General features: G+C 42.1%; 2 protein-coding genes across 7 annotated transcripts in view; both read left to right on the top strand.

Moving 5' to 3' along the window:
• Positions 1–2,063, top strand: part of prrc2b (proline-rich coiled-coil 2B) — a 44,115-nt gene extending 42,052 nt beyond the window's left edge. For 3 of the 5 annotated variants that reach the window (XM_079606526.1, XM_079606528.1, XM_079606525.1), the window contains 2 exons: positions 436–823; positions 1,862–2,063. In XM_079606526.1, coding sequence (XP_079462652.1) covers positions 436–814 — 379 coding nt within the window. In that variant the 3' untranslated portion in view covers positions 815–823; positions 1,862–2,063. The remainder of the gene's footprint in view (positions 1–435; positions 824–1,861) is intronic. The other 2 variants (XM_079606529.1, XM_079606527.1) reach the window with 1 other exon arrangement.
• A 3,850-nt stretch (positions 2,064–5,913) lies between these two features.
• On the top strand, positions 5,914–14,422 carry LOC306995511 (uncharacterized protein). Of its 2 annotated transcripts, XM_079607175.1 has the most exons (4): positions 5,914–6,080; positions 6,844–6,980; positions 8,587–8,694; positions 13,967–14,422. In XM_079607175.1, the coding sequence occupies exons 2-4, from the start codon at positions 6,846–6,848 to the stop codon at positions 14,132–14,134; spliced, it is 411 nt and encodes a 136-aa protein (XP_079463301.1). In that variant the 5' UTR covers positions 5,914–6,080; positions 6,844–6,845; the 3' UTR covers positions 14,135–14,422. The 2 variants fall into 2 exon arrangements, with proteins under 2 accessions (XP_079463301.1, XP_079463302.1); XM_079607176.1 differs by lacking the exon at positions 8,587–8,694 and having other exon boundaries at positions 5,964–6,080; positions 13,967–14,421.

Here is a 14,422-nt window from a genome sequence, read left to right as displayed (position 1 = left end):
AGCCTGTGTAATGTCGCAAATATTAATAGGATGAATTTGAGCATTTATTATTCGAATATTAAATAAAATAAGGAATGGAATTCGAATAGTATTATAGAGGAAGATTGACAGCCCTACTGTCAGCTGGTAAATTTAACTACACAATTAGATAATACCAGTTTAGCTCGACCAGTGACCAAGCAATGCTTCATTGTGTTCAGTGTGTGTGTGAAAAGAGCATTAGCAGTTACACACACACACTTCAGCAGAACATGACCAGCTCACAGTGTCTAAATCAGCTTTGACTGATTCTCATTTCTTCATATAAATTCTTCATTTATTCTGCTCTCCTCACTGACAGAAATGAACTGTCGTGTCCTGCACACACTCGTGAACACATGATCTGGTGTGTGAATGATTTCTGGTGTGTTTTCTCATTGAGTTGTCTCCCATCAGGCCCGGTTCGGCCAGTCCGAGTGGGAAAGGCTCTGGCCCGGGAGCGCCTGTCGTGTCTCTGCCGGGACACTACACACATCAGGTATTCAGCGCTCCGCCTGCAGCGCCGCGTTGCTTTAGTAAAGCTGATGGTTCATGTGGCCGACCGGTGTGTGTTCTGCGGCAGGTGTCGGGCCCTCAGGGCAACATGGTCATGCACATGCGCCCCCCCTCCAGCGGGCCCTTCCCCACCCCCATCCAGCGGCCCGTCATGCAGATCAACAAGACCGTGATCATCCGCTCGCCGCCGTACCCCGGCCAGCGCGAGCCGGCACACGCTAACCCCGAGCATGCTGGGAAGGGCCCTGAGGACGGGATGAAGGTGAGCCACCCACTGTGATCATCAGAGGTAATTACATCTCCTGCTCTTCTCCTTTCTTGTGTTCAGTGTGTGTTAGCGCTGCGCGACTGATCGCAGTGAACCCGATTATTCTGTGTGCAGTGTGTCATGTTATTAACTTACAATCTCAAACATATTCATTAAATGTAGTTATTACTCCAACACCTGACATCATTAACCAACGCGGTTTAACACCAATCTGCACCAACATGGATTCGGGAAACAGTCGTAACTCGCTAGCGGATTTCTTCAGCGATGCGTCGTACTGTAGTTGTGAAGGGGCGATATACGGGAAACACATCCCAGATTAAATGCTCCATCTGAACACCAGAGGGCGTCTCTCACACACACACACACACACACACACACACACCACATATTCCTCTGAACACCAGAGGGCGTCTCTCTCTCACACACACACACCACATATTCCTCTGAACACCAGAGGGCGTCTCTCACACACACACACACCACATATTCCTCTGAACACCAGAGGGCGTCTCTCTCTCACACACACACACACACACACACACACACACACACACCACATATTCCTCTGAACACCAGAGGGCGTCTCTCTCTCACACACACACACACACACACACACACACACACACACACCACATATTCCTCTGAACACCAGAGGGCGTCTCTCTCTCACACACACACACACACACACACACACACACCACATATTCCTCTGAACACCAGAGGGCGTCTCTCTCACACACACACACACACACACACACACACACGTGTGCCGCTGCTGCCGCTGTATGCGATGATGATCAATGTTGGGTTCGGACATTTAGGAAGAAATATGATATCGCTCAGCCCTAATCTTTATATTTGACTGTTGTTTTATGATATTCAGCACTTATTATTGAGGGATCTGAAATAACATGCAGTAAAAATAAGTGTCTGTAAATATAAACATGTGTGTATAATATATATATAGTGACCATGTGACATTCATCATGTGGTTCAGTGTTGTCATCAGTGCTGTGACTGTGATGTTGATGAAGTGTGTGTGTGTGTCGTGTACAGGCCGCCAGTGACGCCAAGAACTCTTCAGTGATTCCCAGAAGGCCACTGGTCAAAGCTGCTCGAACCACAGCCATCAAACCACAGCCGGTCCCAGTGGCGGATTAATGGACCTCATGATCACATGACACGGCTCTCTCTCTCTCTCTCTCTCTCTCTCTCTCTCTCTCTCTCTCTCTCTCTCTCTCTCTCTCTCTCTCTCTCTCTCTCTCTCTCTCTCTCTCTCTCTCTCTCTCTCTCTCTCTCTCTCTCTCGACCTCTCGACCTCTCGACCTCTCTCTCTCTCTCTCTCTCTCTCTCTCTCTCTCTCGACCTCTCTCTCTCTCTCTCTCTCTCTCTCTCTCTCTCTCGACCTCTCTCTCGACACACAACCCCATGATGAATTGGAACACAATAATAAACATCACATAGAGAGATATGAATATCTATATATAAATGTATACTATATATATAAATAGACACGATAGTTTTGGACTTCTCTGCAGACTTTTCAAAATCAGCTTTATTTATTTACATTTTATTTGTCATTTTTTCAAGTGAAGAATAACGGTTTAAAAAAAAGTGGCAAATGAACCGCCGGTTCTCGCACGCTCTCTCTCTCTCCTGTCTCTCGCTCTCTTTCTCTCTCTCTCTCTCCTGTCTCTCTCTTTCTCTCTCTCTCTCTCTTTCTCTCTCTCTCTCTCCTGTCTCTCTCTTTCTCTCTCTCTCTTCCAGTCTCACTCTCTCTCTCCATCAAAGTTTGCAAACAGAAAAACGGGAAGTGCATCTCTTCTTCCAGCTCATGCCCCGCCCACATTGCCAAACCGAGCCAGCTGATTGGACTCCAGGTTTTGATTGACATGACAGATCAATATGAGTGCGAGGCTTAAGTCATTTTTACTGGGTACCATGGAGTTTTAACTTCCTTTAATTTATATATATATATATATATATATATATATATATATATATATATATATATATATATATATATATATATATATATATATATATTAGTAATCATGCATATTTGCTCTATTATTATTATTAAAGAACACCTTTTATTCAATAAAAAAAGTTTAAACCCAAATTTGAGGACATTATTCACTCCACAGAGCGTCTGTGCCGAACTCTTCTTTTCCTCCGCTTGTGTTGTGTAATGCAGAGCGACGTGTTCTTCAGCGGTGTTGATGACGATGGTGTGTGTGTGTGTGTGTGTGAAGACGTCAGGTGTGTGTGTGTGTGTGTGTGTGTCCGGTTGAGTTGCTCCAGAAACTCTTCATCTGTCAGTCACAGCAGTGACACGAGCAATAAACACCTTTCTGTATCAATCAGGGTCCAACAGATTTCCTTTATTGTAATGTTGCGGTCTCGCAGATCATGACTGAGAACACGACGTCACACTACGGCTGTACAGAACTGCCATCATCAGCACATGTCCATGCGTCTGTGATGTTGGAGCATTAATGCGGCTCGTCTCCCTCTGCTCCACTGTTGCACATTTGAAATGCCTTTTGAATGATTTCTCCAGTGCTTATGGTTATGCCGAGGGTCATTTGCTTCTTGATGATTGCTGAATATCTGTACAGACTCATTATTGCCCTTTGGCTTTATTTGTTAGACTTGTATTTAAAGGGCCAGTGATGGATTTACTCACTTTTATGTTTATTTTTAGGGGTCTGTTTTTTTTCTTCTTTTTTTTCTTCCCTGCAGATATTTATCACTCAGTGTTGTTTATCCTATTAAATGTGTGACCATATTTGCCCTTTTATTGGAAAATGATCTCATCAAGAGAGAAATAAAGCAGATTGTGCTTTTTTCAAAGACGGATCGTTGTTTGTGTTCCCATTGCCCGTGTGCAGTTACTGAATCCCACTTTCAGCCAATCAATGGCTTTTATAATCCTATATGGACCAAAGCAACTACCTATGGTAAAAATATATGTAGGTAAACATCTATGAAAACTTTTAATGGTTCAATTTTATTGAATGAACGTGTTTTACCAGATTCACAAAAATCGTGAAATAAGAGTAAAAGGAAACAAACAAACTTAACTTATTTCATTACTGGATGAATCTGCGTTTCTCTTGAATGATTCAATGACTCAAGACTTCACTTATTTTTCTACTGGGTGAGTCAGTTTTTTAAAACAAATATCTTTTATTCAATGACTCCCTTAAAGATTTGTTTCATTACTGGAGGAATCTGCGTTTTTTATCAAATATATCTTTATGAGGGAGTCATTGAATCATTCAAGATGTTTCATTACTGGAGGAATCTGCGTTTTTTTTTAACGAATATCTTGAATGATTCAATGACTCCCTCATAAAGATTTGTTTCATTACTGGATGAAACTGCGTTTTTTTTAACGAATATCTTGAATGATTCAATGACTCACTCATAAAGATTTGTTTCATTACTGGATGAATCTGCGTTTTTTAAACAAATCTCTTAAATGATTCAATGACTCACTCATAAAGATTTGTTTCATTACTGGATGAATTTGCGTTTTTTAACAAATATATTGAATGATTCAATGACTCCCTCATAAAGATTTGTTTCATTACTGGATGAATCTGCGTTTTTTAATAAATCTCTTGAATGATTCAATGACTCCCTCATAAAGATTTGTTTCATTACTGGATGAATCTGCGTTTTTTAATAAATCTCTTGAATGATTCAATGACTCCCTCATAAAGATTTGTTTCATTACTGGATGAATCTGCGTTTTTTAATAAATCTCTTGAATGATTCAATGACTCCCTCATAAAGATTTGTTTCATTACTGGATGAATCTGCGTTTTTTAATAAATCTCTTGAATGATTCAATGACTCACTCATAAAGATTTGTTTCATTACTGGATGAATCTGCGTTTTTTAAACAAATCTCTTAAATGATTCAATGACTCCCTCGTAAAGATTTGTTTCATTACTGGATGAATCTGCGTTTTTTAAACAAATCTCTTAAATGATTCAATGACTCCCTCGTAAAGATTTGTTTCATTACTGGATGAATCTGTGTTTTTTTAACAAATCTCTTGAATGATTCAATGACTCCCTCATAAAGATTTGTTTCATTACTGGATGAATCTGCGTTTTTTTAACAAATATATTGAATGATTCAATGACTCCCTCATACAGATTTGTTTCATTACTGGATGAATTTGCGTTTTTTAACAAATATATTGAATGATTCAATGACTCCCTCGTAAAGATTTGTTTCATTACTGGATGAATTTGCGTTTTTTAACAAATATATTGAATGATTCAATGACTCCCTCATAAAGATTTGTTTCATTACTGGATGAATTTGCGTTTTTTAACAAATATATTGAATGATTCAATGACTCCCTCATAAAGATTTGTTTCATTACTGGATGAATCTGTCCCTGCGTCCCAATGTGCATGTTATCCACCCTGTCTGCCCTGATGAATAGTATTAAAAATGACTAATGTCACTTTAGGATGGATGGTATGCACATTGTGATGCAGGCTGTATTTTTAACGAATTTCTTGAATGATTCAATGACTCACTCATAAAGATTTGTTTCATTATGAATCTGTGTTTTTTTAATGAACATCTTGAATGATTCAATGACTCGAAGCGCGTGTTTGAATCGAGATCGCGATGCAGCTCTAGTCAGCAGCCATCTACCAAATAATTTCAAATCAAACATAAAATTGTATTGCTATTATACAATTTAATTCGCACGAATAACGATAACAAAAAACTCAATTCAGGTTTGGTCCCACCAAAGTTCAGTCGAGCGGCGGAGTGGAGTTCTCGACGCCAAACACTTAAAGGGACCGTTCACCCAAAGCTGTCACCATCTACTCTCAATCACACCGTTCCAAACCTGTGAGGTTTTCTGTTGAACACAAAAGAAGGTATTTTGAAGAATGATGGGAACTAGAAAGTACTATAGTGAACTGAAAAAAATGAACTGAATCCAAAACTATTTTTTTAGATCAATCCCAGACCTAAAAAATAATGTTTGTTTTTATGGCCATCTTTGTTAGTGACCTCACTACATATGAGATTTACATTTGGCAGCTTTTATCCAGAGCGACACACACAGAGATCTGTGCAAGTGTGTGTGTGTGTGTGTGTGTGTGTGTGTGTGTGTGTGTGTGTGTGTGTGTGTGTGTGTGTGTGTGGTGATGACGTGGCTCGGTGAGCAGTTTTCCCCGTGAGCTTCGGATCTACAGAAGAGAAGCAGAGCTGATCATTTCGAAGAGAACAGTGAGTATCTAACCAACACTGATGGATCAGAGTCGAACGTGTGTGTGTGTGTGTTTTTGTACATTTATGAAAAAAAGCACAACTTTTTTTAACATAGACAGTTAGCTCTGATAAGATCAAAACTGTAATCTAGACTCATGCATTTTATGTAAAGCTGCTTTGCAAAACGATTTGCATTGTGAAAAGCGCTATAGCCTACAAATAAAATGTGAATTGAAGTGTGTGTGTGTGTGTGTGTGTGTGTTTTGGGCAGGTCTGATCTCGTTATCGTGTGCATTCCTTCATGATTCTTTAGTGTGATTTTAGTTTTCTTTGGCGAATCTGTCTCCACTGAAGAAAAGTTTGATACGATTTTCCCGCAGTAAATGTCACACATTTATAGTTCAACGACAGCCTAACCATAGACAGTATATAAACGAGCCTAACATGAAGGTTTAAAGCAGAATGACTGATTTCTTAAAACATAAGCTAGTAATCTTTACAACTTCGAAATGTTTTTTTTTACAGTGTGACTGCTAACAGATCGATGAATATTATCGTGCTCATATTCAGAAACACTTTGATGGGCTACTTACTTATAACACAGTTGTTCAGAACAAAGGAATCACACTCATATTGTCATGACGGCTCATGTGATGTAAAGCTGTTGGTCATGTGACACATGTACAGTGCGAAGTGATTGACCATTGGCAGCTAAAGAGTAATCAAACAAGCCAAATGACAGTGGTGTGTGTGTGTGTCTGTGTGTGTGTGTGTGTGTCAGGGATGTCCAGACACACTCCGAGGCCTGATGAAGGTCTGATGATGATGCAGGAGCTCGAGGACAGACTCCGGGAACACACTGATAAACTGGAGCACATCCGACTGTCCACCGTGGAGCTGCGGGACACACTCTCAGGGGTGCGTGTGTGTGCGTGTGTGTGTGTGCTGATCCGTGTGTGTGTGTGTGTGTGTGTGTGTGTGTGTGTGTGTGTGTGTGCTGATCCACAGAAGGAAGACGGCGGGGTGCAGGAGTGTGTGTCTGAGCATGTGTGTGAGTGTGTGTGTGTGTGTGTGTGTGTGTGCGATCCACAGAAGGAAGACGGCGGGGTGCAGGAGTGTGTGTCTGAGCATGTGTGTGTGTGTGTGTGTGTGTGTGTGTGTGTGTGCTGATCCACAGAAGGAAGACGGCGGGGTGCAGGAGTGTGTGTCTGAGCATGTGTGTGTGTGTGTGTGTGTGTGTGTGTGTGTGTGTGTGTGTGTGTGTGTGCTGATCCACAGAAGGAAGACGGCGGGGTGCAGGAGTGTGTGTCTGAGCTGAGCGTGTGTGTGTGTGTGTGCGTGTGCGTGTGTGCTGATCCACAGAAGGAAGACGGCGGGGTGCAGGAGTGTGTCTCTGGGAGTGTGTGTGTGTGTGAGTGTGTGTGTGTGCGTGTGTGTGTGTGTGTGCGTGTGTGTGTGTGTGTGTGTGTGTGAGTGTGTGTGTGCTGATCCACAGAAGGAAGACGGCGGGGTGCAGGAGTGTGTGTCTGAGCTGAGCGTGTGTGTGTGTGTGTGCGTGTGTGTGTGTGTGTGTGTGTGCGTGTGCGTGTGTGCTGATCCACAGAAGGAAGACGGCGGGGTGCAGGAGTGTGTGTCTGGGAGTGTGTGTGTGTGTGTGTGAGTGTGTGTGTGTGTGTGTCTGAGCGTGTGTGTGTGTGTGTGTGTGTGTGTGTGTGTGTGAGTGTGTGTGTGTGTGTGTGTGCTGATCCACAGAAGGAAGACTGCGGGGTGCAGGAGTGTGTGTCTGAGCGTGTGTGTGTGTGTGTGTGCTGATCCACAGAAGGAAGACTGCGGGGTGCAGGAGTGTGTGTCTGAGCGTGTGTGTGTGTGTGTGTGTGTGTGTGCTGATCCTCAGAAGGAAGACGGCAGGGTGCAGGAGTGTGTCTCTGAGCGTGTGTGTGTGTGTGTGTGCGTGCGTGTGTGTGTGTGTGTGTGCGTGTGTGTGTGTGCTGATCCTCAGAAGGAAGACGGCGGGATGCAGGAGTGTGTGTCTGAGCGTGTGTGTGAGTGTGTGTGTGTGTGTGCTGATCCGTGTGTGTGTGTGTGTGTGGTGATCCGTGTGTGTGAGTGTGTGTGTGTGTGTGTGTGTGTGTGTGTGTGTGTGTGTGCTGATCCACAGAAGGAAGACGGCGGGCTGCAGGAGTGTGTGTCTGAGCTGAGCGTGTGTGTGTGTGTGTGTGTGTGTGTGTGAGCAGCGTCTCATGTGCACTGAGAAGGCGATGTGAAGGAGTGTGTCTCTGAGTGTGTGCGCGCTGATCCACAGAAGGAAGACGGCGGGCTGCAGGAGTGTGTCTCTGAGCGTGTGTGTGTGTGTGTGCTGATCCGTGTGTGTGTGTGTGTGTGTGTGTGTGTGTGCTGATCCACAGAAGGAAGACGGCGGGCTGCAGGAGTGTGTGTCTGAGCGTGTGTGCGTGTGTGTGTGCTGATCCGTGTGTGTGTGTGTGTGTGTGTGTGTGTGTGTGTGTGTGTGTGTGCTGATCCACAGAAGGAAGACGGCGGGCTGCAGGAGTGTGTGTGTGAGCATGTGCAGTGGCTCGTAACGCTGAGCGATCGCCTGGAGAATCTACAGATGAGCACGGCTGTGTTTGTGCAGGTCTGGCTCTCGAACTGCAAACCATCATATCACCTCAGTGTCTTCTTTATGCCGATGGGGTGCGAGAAAAAACATAATTAAGTTTAATGTTCTGTCATGAAACTCTAAAAGGCGCTGGCTGGTCGGTCCTTGTCCTCACCTGTTCATAATCACATGGTTATCTAGAGGGGGCAGCTGATTGGTTCCTGCCGTATCAGTAGCCAATGAGATCACTGCTCAACCTTCAAACCCCTCCTCCTTCCCCAGCTCCGCCTGTATAGATCTGCACATTTTGATTTAAAAGGACTTAAAGGAGTAGTTCACTTTCAATTACAAAATAATAAGATAATTCACTCTCCCTCACGTCATCCAAGATGTTCATGTCTTTCTTTCTTCAGTTGAAAAGAAATGAAGGTTTTTAAGGAAAACATTATTTTTCCGGACTATAAGTCGCTCCGTAGTATAAGGCCCTGTTTACACGAGAACGCTCGCGGGTGAAAACGTAAAAATATTGTATCGGATGTGCCTTTTGTTTACACGGCGACGGCGTTTTTGGGCCTTAAAAACGCAAAAAAGTGAAACCCCCCTCCAGAGTGGAGATCTTAAAACCGCTCCACTGTCGCGTTCCCGTCTAAACGGTAAAAACGCTAAAGTCCGCTAGACAGTGAAGGCGTCGCGTACGCGTTTACGTCACAGGCATGCGCCAGTACAGGAAAATAACTAAACATTATCAAACTAAAATATAGCATTAATTTCATTGACAAAAAAAAAAAAAATCCTGTCATTTCTGAGTGACAGGTGAAGAGCAGCGAGGGTTAAAGCAGCGGCTTTACCGTATTAAACATGACAAACTGTGTCAGCGTCTCTTTCACTGTCAGTGCTCCACATCGCCACCTAGCCGTCTGGAGTGCACACTACATCCAATCTCACACACTTTTGCGTCACCATATGCACACAGATTTACCCCCATAACGCTCGTCTAAACGCAGAATAAACAGTGATAACGCAACGCCACTTTTGCTTTTCTCTTCCGATCGTTTCCGTGGAAACAGGGCCTCAGTCACAATAGTCAAAAAATGCGTCATGAAGAAGAAAAAAACATAAATAAGTCGCACTGGACTATAAGTCGCATTTATTTAGAAATTTATTTCACAAAATCCAAGACCAAGAACAGACATTTAATCTGGAAAGGTTATTCAGCTCCACAACAGCACACAGAACAACAGGCTGAATAGTGTCCGGTGTGTTAGCGTAACACATTAACAGTTATTCAGCTCCACAATAGCATAATGAACATATACCTGGGAGGCTGAATATGCTAAACTAACATTAGCCAGCGAGTCCAACAAGTTACCGGTCAGCAAGTTCACCAGCTCCCGATCTCACTCCTCAACACTGAATCCATCGAGTTCTTCCTCGGTGTCACTTCTGAACAACTCCGCTAACTAGAGCGCCCTCTCGCGGCTGTAGACGGTAATGTTTTCTCTTGCTTCATCTCAGTCAGTATGAATTAATTTTGATATATAAGTCGCACCTGACTATAAGTCGCAGGACCAGCCAAACTATGAAAAAAGTGTGACTTATAGTCCGGAAAATACGGTAAATGTTTATTTCTATATAAAATGTCCGCTGGTGTGTCTAGATGAGACTCTTGTTCCTCGGCTGGATCGTGAGAGACTTTGAAGCTGAAACTCACATCTGGACCTTCGACCCGCTGGACCGTCACTATATGGAGAACATCTGGAGTGTGTTCCTCACAAACCTGCATTTCTGTTCCACTGAAGAACGAAACACACGAACATGATGACGTGCGGGAGAGTGAACTATCAGGACATTTTAATTCTGAAGTGAACTCCTCCTTTAATGTCTGTCCAAGCAAATATATTTGCAGGGTTTTTTTTGTACAGTAAACAAGACAAAGACAAAATATTATTTTATTTGAGAATCATAATTACATGACATTAATTTGTTAAAAAAAAGACAAAATATTTGCCAATGGAGAAGGGGAAAAAACATATATATATATATTTCTTGTTTTAAGCATAAACTCACTTAGTCTTTAGTCATGTTGCTTTTCAATTAAATATGATTTGAGATTATTTGTACAGAAAACAAGATAAAGTACACTTTAATTTGAGAAGCAAAATTTGAAGAATCTATACATTTTTCATTTGTTTTTGTTAAAGTGCCCCTGTAGTCAATAATTGTATCCCTTAAAACTCTTTAAAGCTTTAAAATATCTTGAATGTAACTCGACACTCATTTAGTATGCGCGGTTCTATGAATATGCAAATGAGCCCCGCCTCCACTCACTCAGCTCAGAGATCCACTGGTTTAAAGTTTTAAGCAGAAAATACTTAGTCGACTTATGAGTTTACACATGGTGTGTGTTAAAGCAGATTAATAACACCACATACACACATAAACTACATTAAAAGCTGGATTTACACCACAGGGGGACTTTGATATTTTAGGTTATTTAGCAACTCCAGTAAAAGTATCTTGAGATTATCTGTACTGGGAAAACAAGACATCAACACTAAGAATAAAACTCGTTTGTTTTTTCCGCAGTGAAACACATTTGCAATTCATTTGTACGGCACTTCTCACTCACATTCATCTCAATGGCAGCCGCTCGAGTTTAATTTTGTTATGATCAGGAATCAGCCAATCATCTGGGGTCCGTTCTTCGTACGTCGCTAACTCACTTAGCTGGATTTGATTGTTGGCGATTTGGCATGATCTTGGATTGTTTGGTTCTTCGACGCTCATCCTGGACTTGCTGTCATAGCAACAGGTGCGCAATCTTAAACCTGCTCGCGAGCAGGCTTATTTCATGTTAACAGGATTAGATCCCGGCTTTATAAGCGGAGGTGATCCGGGAAGTCCTTTAGCGCAGCGCGATAGCGTACTTTTTAGAGAGATATCGTTTTTCTCGTGACTCGTGAGTGTCATTTGTATCATTAATTTGTTGAACAACACATTTAATGTCGGAGTCGGGCTTTAACAACAGCACAAACTGTGTGCATTTCCCTGAGATTCTTTGCGAGTGATACGGTGAACTTGGTGAAAAGTGCTGCCCGTCGTGCCATTCACAAAGTTTACCTCGCGCTCAAGCTTTTTTTTTTTTATGTTTTTTTATGTTTTTTTTTTCAGACCCAAGGTTGTAAAGCAGATTATTTTTTTTTATTTTGCCAATGCATTTACATTATATTTTTTTAATGAAGATCATGCAATCATGACTTGGCCAATAAGTATGATTTACAGTAGCCTTTGTGTCAGGCTTCACTAACGTGATTGGTGCCAGAGACTGTACACACGTTCCCATCAAGGCCTCAATGAAGAGGATTTTGTGAACAGTGTAAATGTGCAGGTAAGTTACTATTACAATTCTAAATGTATCATATTTGTAATATTATATGAAAAAAAAAAAGGAATGGAATCAAAAAGTATGCAGTTGACTGACTAAAATGTCTTGGTGACACTATACCATAGTCACATAGTCACATGTAGCACATTATTTGAACATGGAAACGGAAAATATAAATATCAAGCACATATAGGCTACACGTATTCTGAGCCTAACATAACTATTTTTTTTCATTATGTAGGTGATTACAACATGCTTGGAGACACAGGGGCTATACCTGCAGGCAGTATTTTATGACCCCATTCCCTGACCCACAACCCGGACGATGGAGCTCTAACCAGGACAAGGGCACAGTTTTAAATTGACCATGGGCAACTAAAGGGAAAATTTCAGTGTCTGAAAAGTCTGAGGGTTGCACCTGACAGGGACTGTGACATTATTGTTACATGTGCCGTATTACACATCATTACACATCAGAAAGGAGAGGATCCCTGTGGTGGAGGTGCAGCCTGAAGATGACCTCCAGCCTAATGGTGACCTCGGGCGGACCTAGTAGCAGAGCGGCACCATTTGTGGGACACCATTTTTAAAAATTCACTAAATGTTTAATAAAAGTCAAGACAAATAAGCTTAGTTCCTTTTTTATTTCAATTATTCTTTGTAAAGAAAAGCCAGTGATCAAACAATCTTTTGCCTGCAATAAGATATATTATGCAAGGTCAGCAATAGTAGTGTGAAATAATATATTAGAAATTACTCTGAAGTTCCTTTGAAGCAACTCTATAGTGCCAGTTTTATTACATAGGAACGGATAGCACCCTGTCGTTATTTTGTGTGTGTGTGTGGGTGGGTGGGTGGGTGGTGGGTGGGGGGGTGCTTTACTTTATGCTTTACTTTCATAAAGTAAAGCAATTCAGGCTTTAGACCAGCCAGTTGGATAATAGGCCTACTTAATTTAATGCAGCAACAAATTATTTTACAGTGTACTAAGATAATTAAAAGCTCATTTACCAGTAATGAAGCTGTTGCTGCTACTGGTCCCTGCCGTGGGTCTAAGGAAGAGATGCCCCCCACAATAGGGTCAATTCATATTCAACCCAAGGGCCAGCCCTTCTGTCGGGGAGTAAGTGGACAAGTGGACAGTAAGCAGGACCACCACCTGTTTTTTATTAAAATTTGTATAGCCTTTTTCTTGGTTGCTGCACATGAACAACACATGCACATCATTTAACGGTGTATTTTTAAAAGAGACCAAGAACAGTATAAGTAGCTTAGTAAAGATTACCATTTTCACTTTTACTTGTTCCAATGTTCTAGTGGGTGGTGGCTCTGACATTACAATGAACAAAGTAATTATGAAATATAATTATAATATAAAAATGTATATAGGCTACTGTAACAAGTGATAGAAACATTTAACATGGTCCCCACTATTGAATTTAATTTGTTTGCTACTATTTACCAGCCCCATCTCCTGGCTTTTACAGACTTTGATGTCTTCCCTGGCGTTTTCATTAAACATTAAAATTCCGCATAAACTTCGACTAGGCTACTATTTTTGCTCTGCTGCGGAGAAAAACTGTGCGTGCTCTTTGGCCACGGTGAGCCAATAGCAGCGTTGCTGATCAATGTTTCTACTATCGATACATATCCCCTTTTAAACCAGCGCATGCACGCGCAATTATCTCAGATAACTCAATCCAGCTATACTAATCATAACCGGCTGGTGTGTTAGAAAAACCCAATTAGCCAGATCATGATTAGGCCGATTATATCATCTTGGATGTCTCGTTTGATCTCGGATGTTTTAAGCAACGTACGAAGAACGGACCCCTGAGCTGTAAATGTCATGTGACTTGTCTCGTATTGTAATTGCCACTATGTTTATGATCATTTATGATTTTTGTTGTGTTATTCGCGCAGATGAACGCCAAACCCCGCAGTTTTAGAGGGAAACCGCAGAGGCTCCGAGGCTCCGCCCACTGGGGCCGCTCACATGTGACCGATGACGTCCAATCAGAATACGGCTGGTCTCCGGCGCGCACCCGCCGCAACAGTGACGCTGCGTCTGAGATGTCGTGTGCGTGGTAGACCCGCGCTCCTCATACTACTCTTCGTTTACCAGTGATGTGCTGATAGTCGCTCTCTGTGTGAAGAACGAGCTTTTAATATTACCATTATAACTTTTATTTAATGACATAAATCTGTTTTTATTATGGTGGGCTGACTTTTGAGGAATCCTGTGGGATGGGAAACATAATCACTATTAAAGGAAAAATGTCAGCGGGAGTGGGCGGGACCGGGAATCGTGGTAATAACACTTTGATACCCAACTTTATACACAAATATACCGTTTTTTTAAAATAAACTATACATTTT

The sequence above is a fragment of the Phoxinus phoxinus genome (assembly GCF_949152265.1).
Source record: "Phoxinus phoxinus genome assembly, chromosome: 3".
NCBI classification, from domain to species: Eukaryota; Metazoa; Chordata; class Actinopteri; order Cypriniformes; family Leuciscidae; genus Phoxinus; species Phoxinus phoxinus.
The sequence above is the reverse complement of the archived record's forward strand: the minus strand, read 5'-3'. Positions and strand labels throughout refer to the sequence as shown.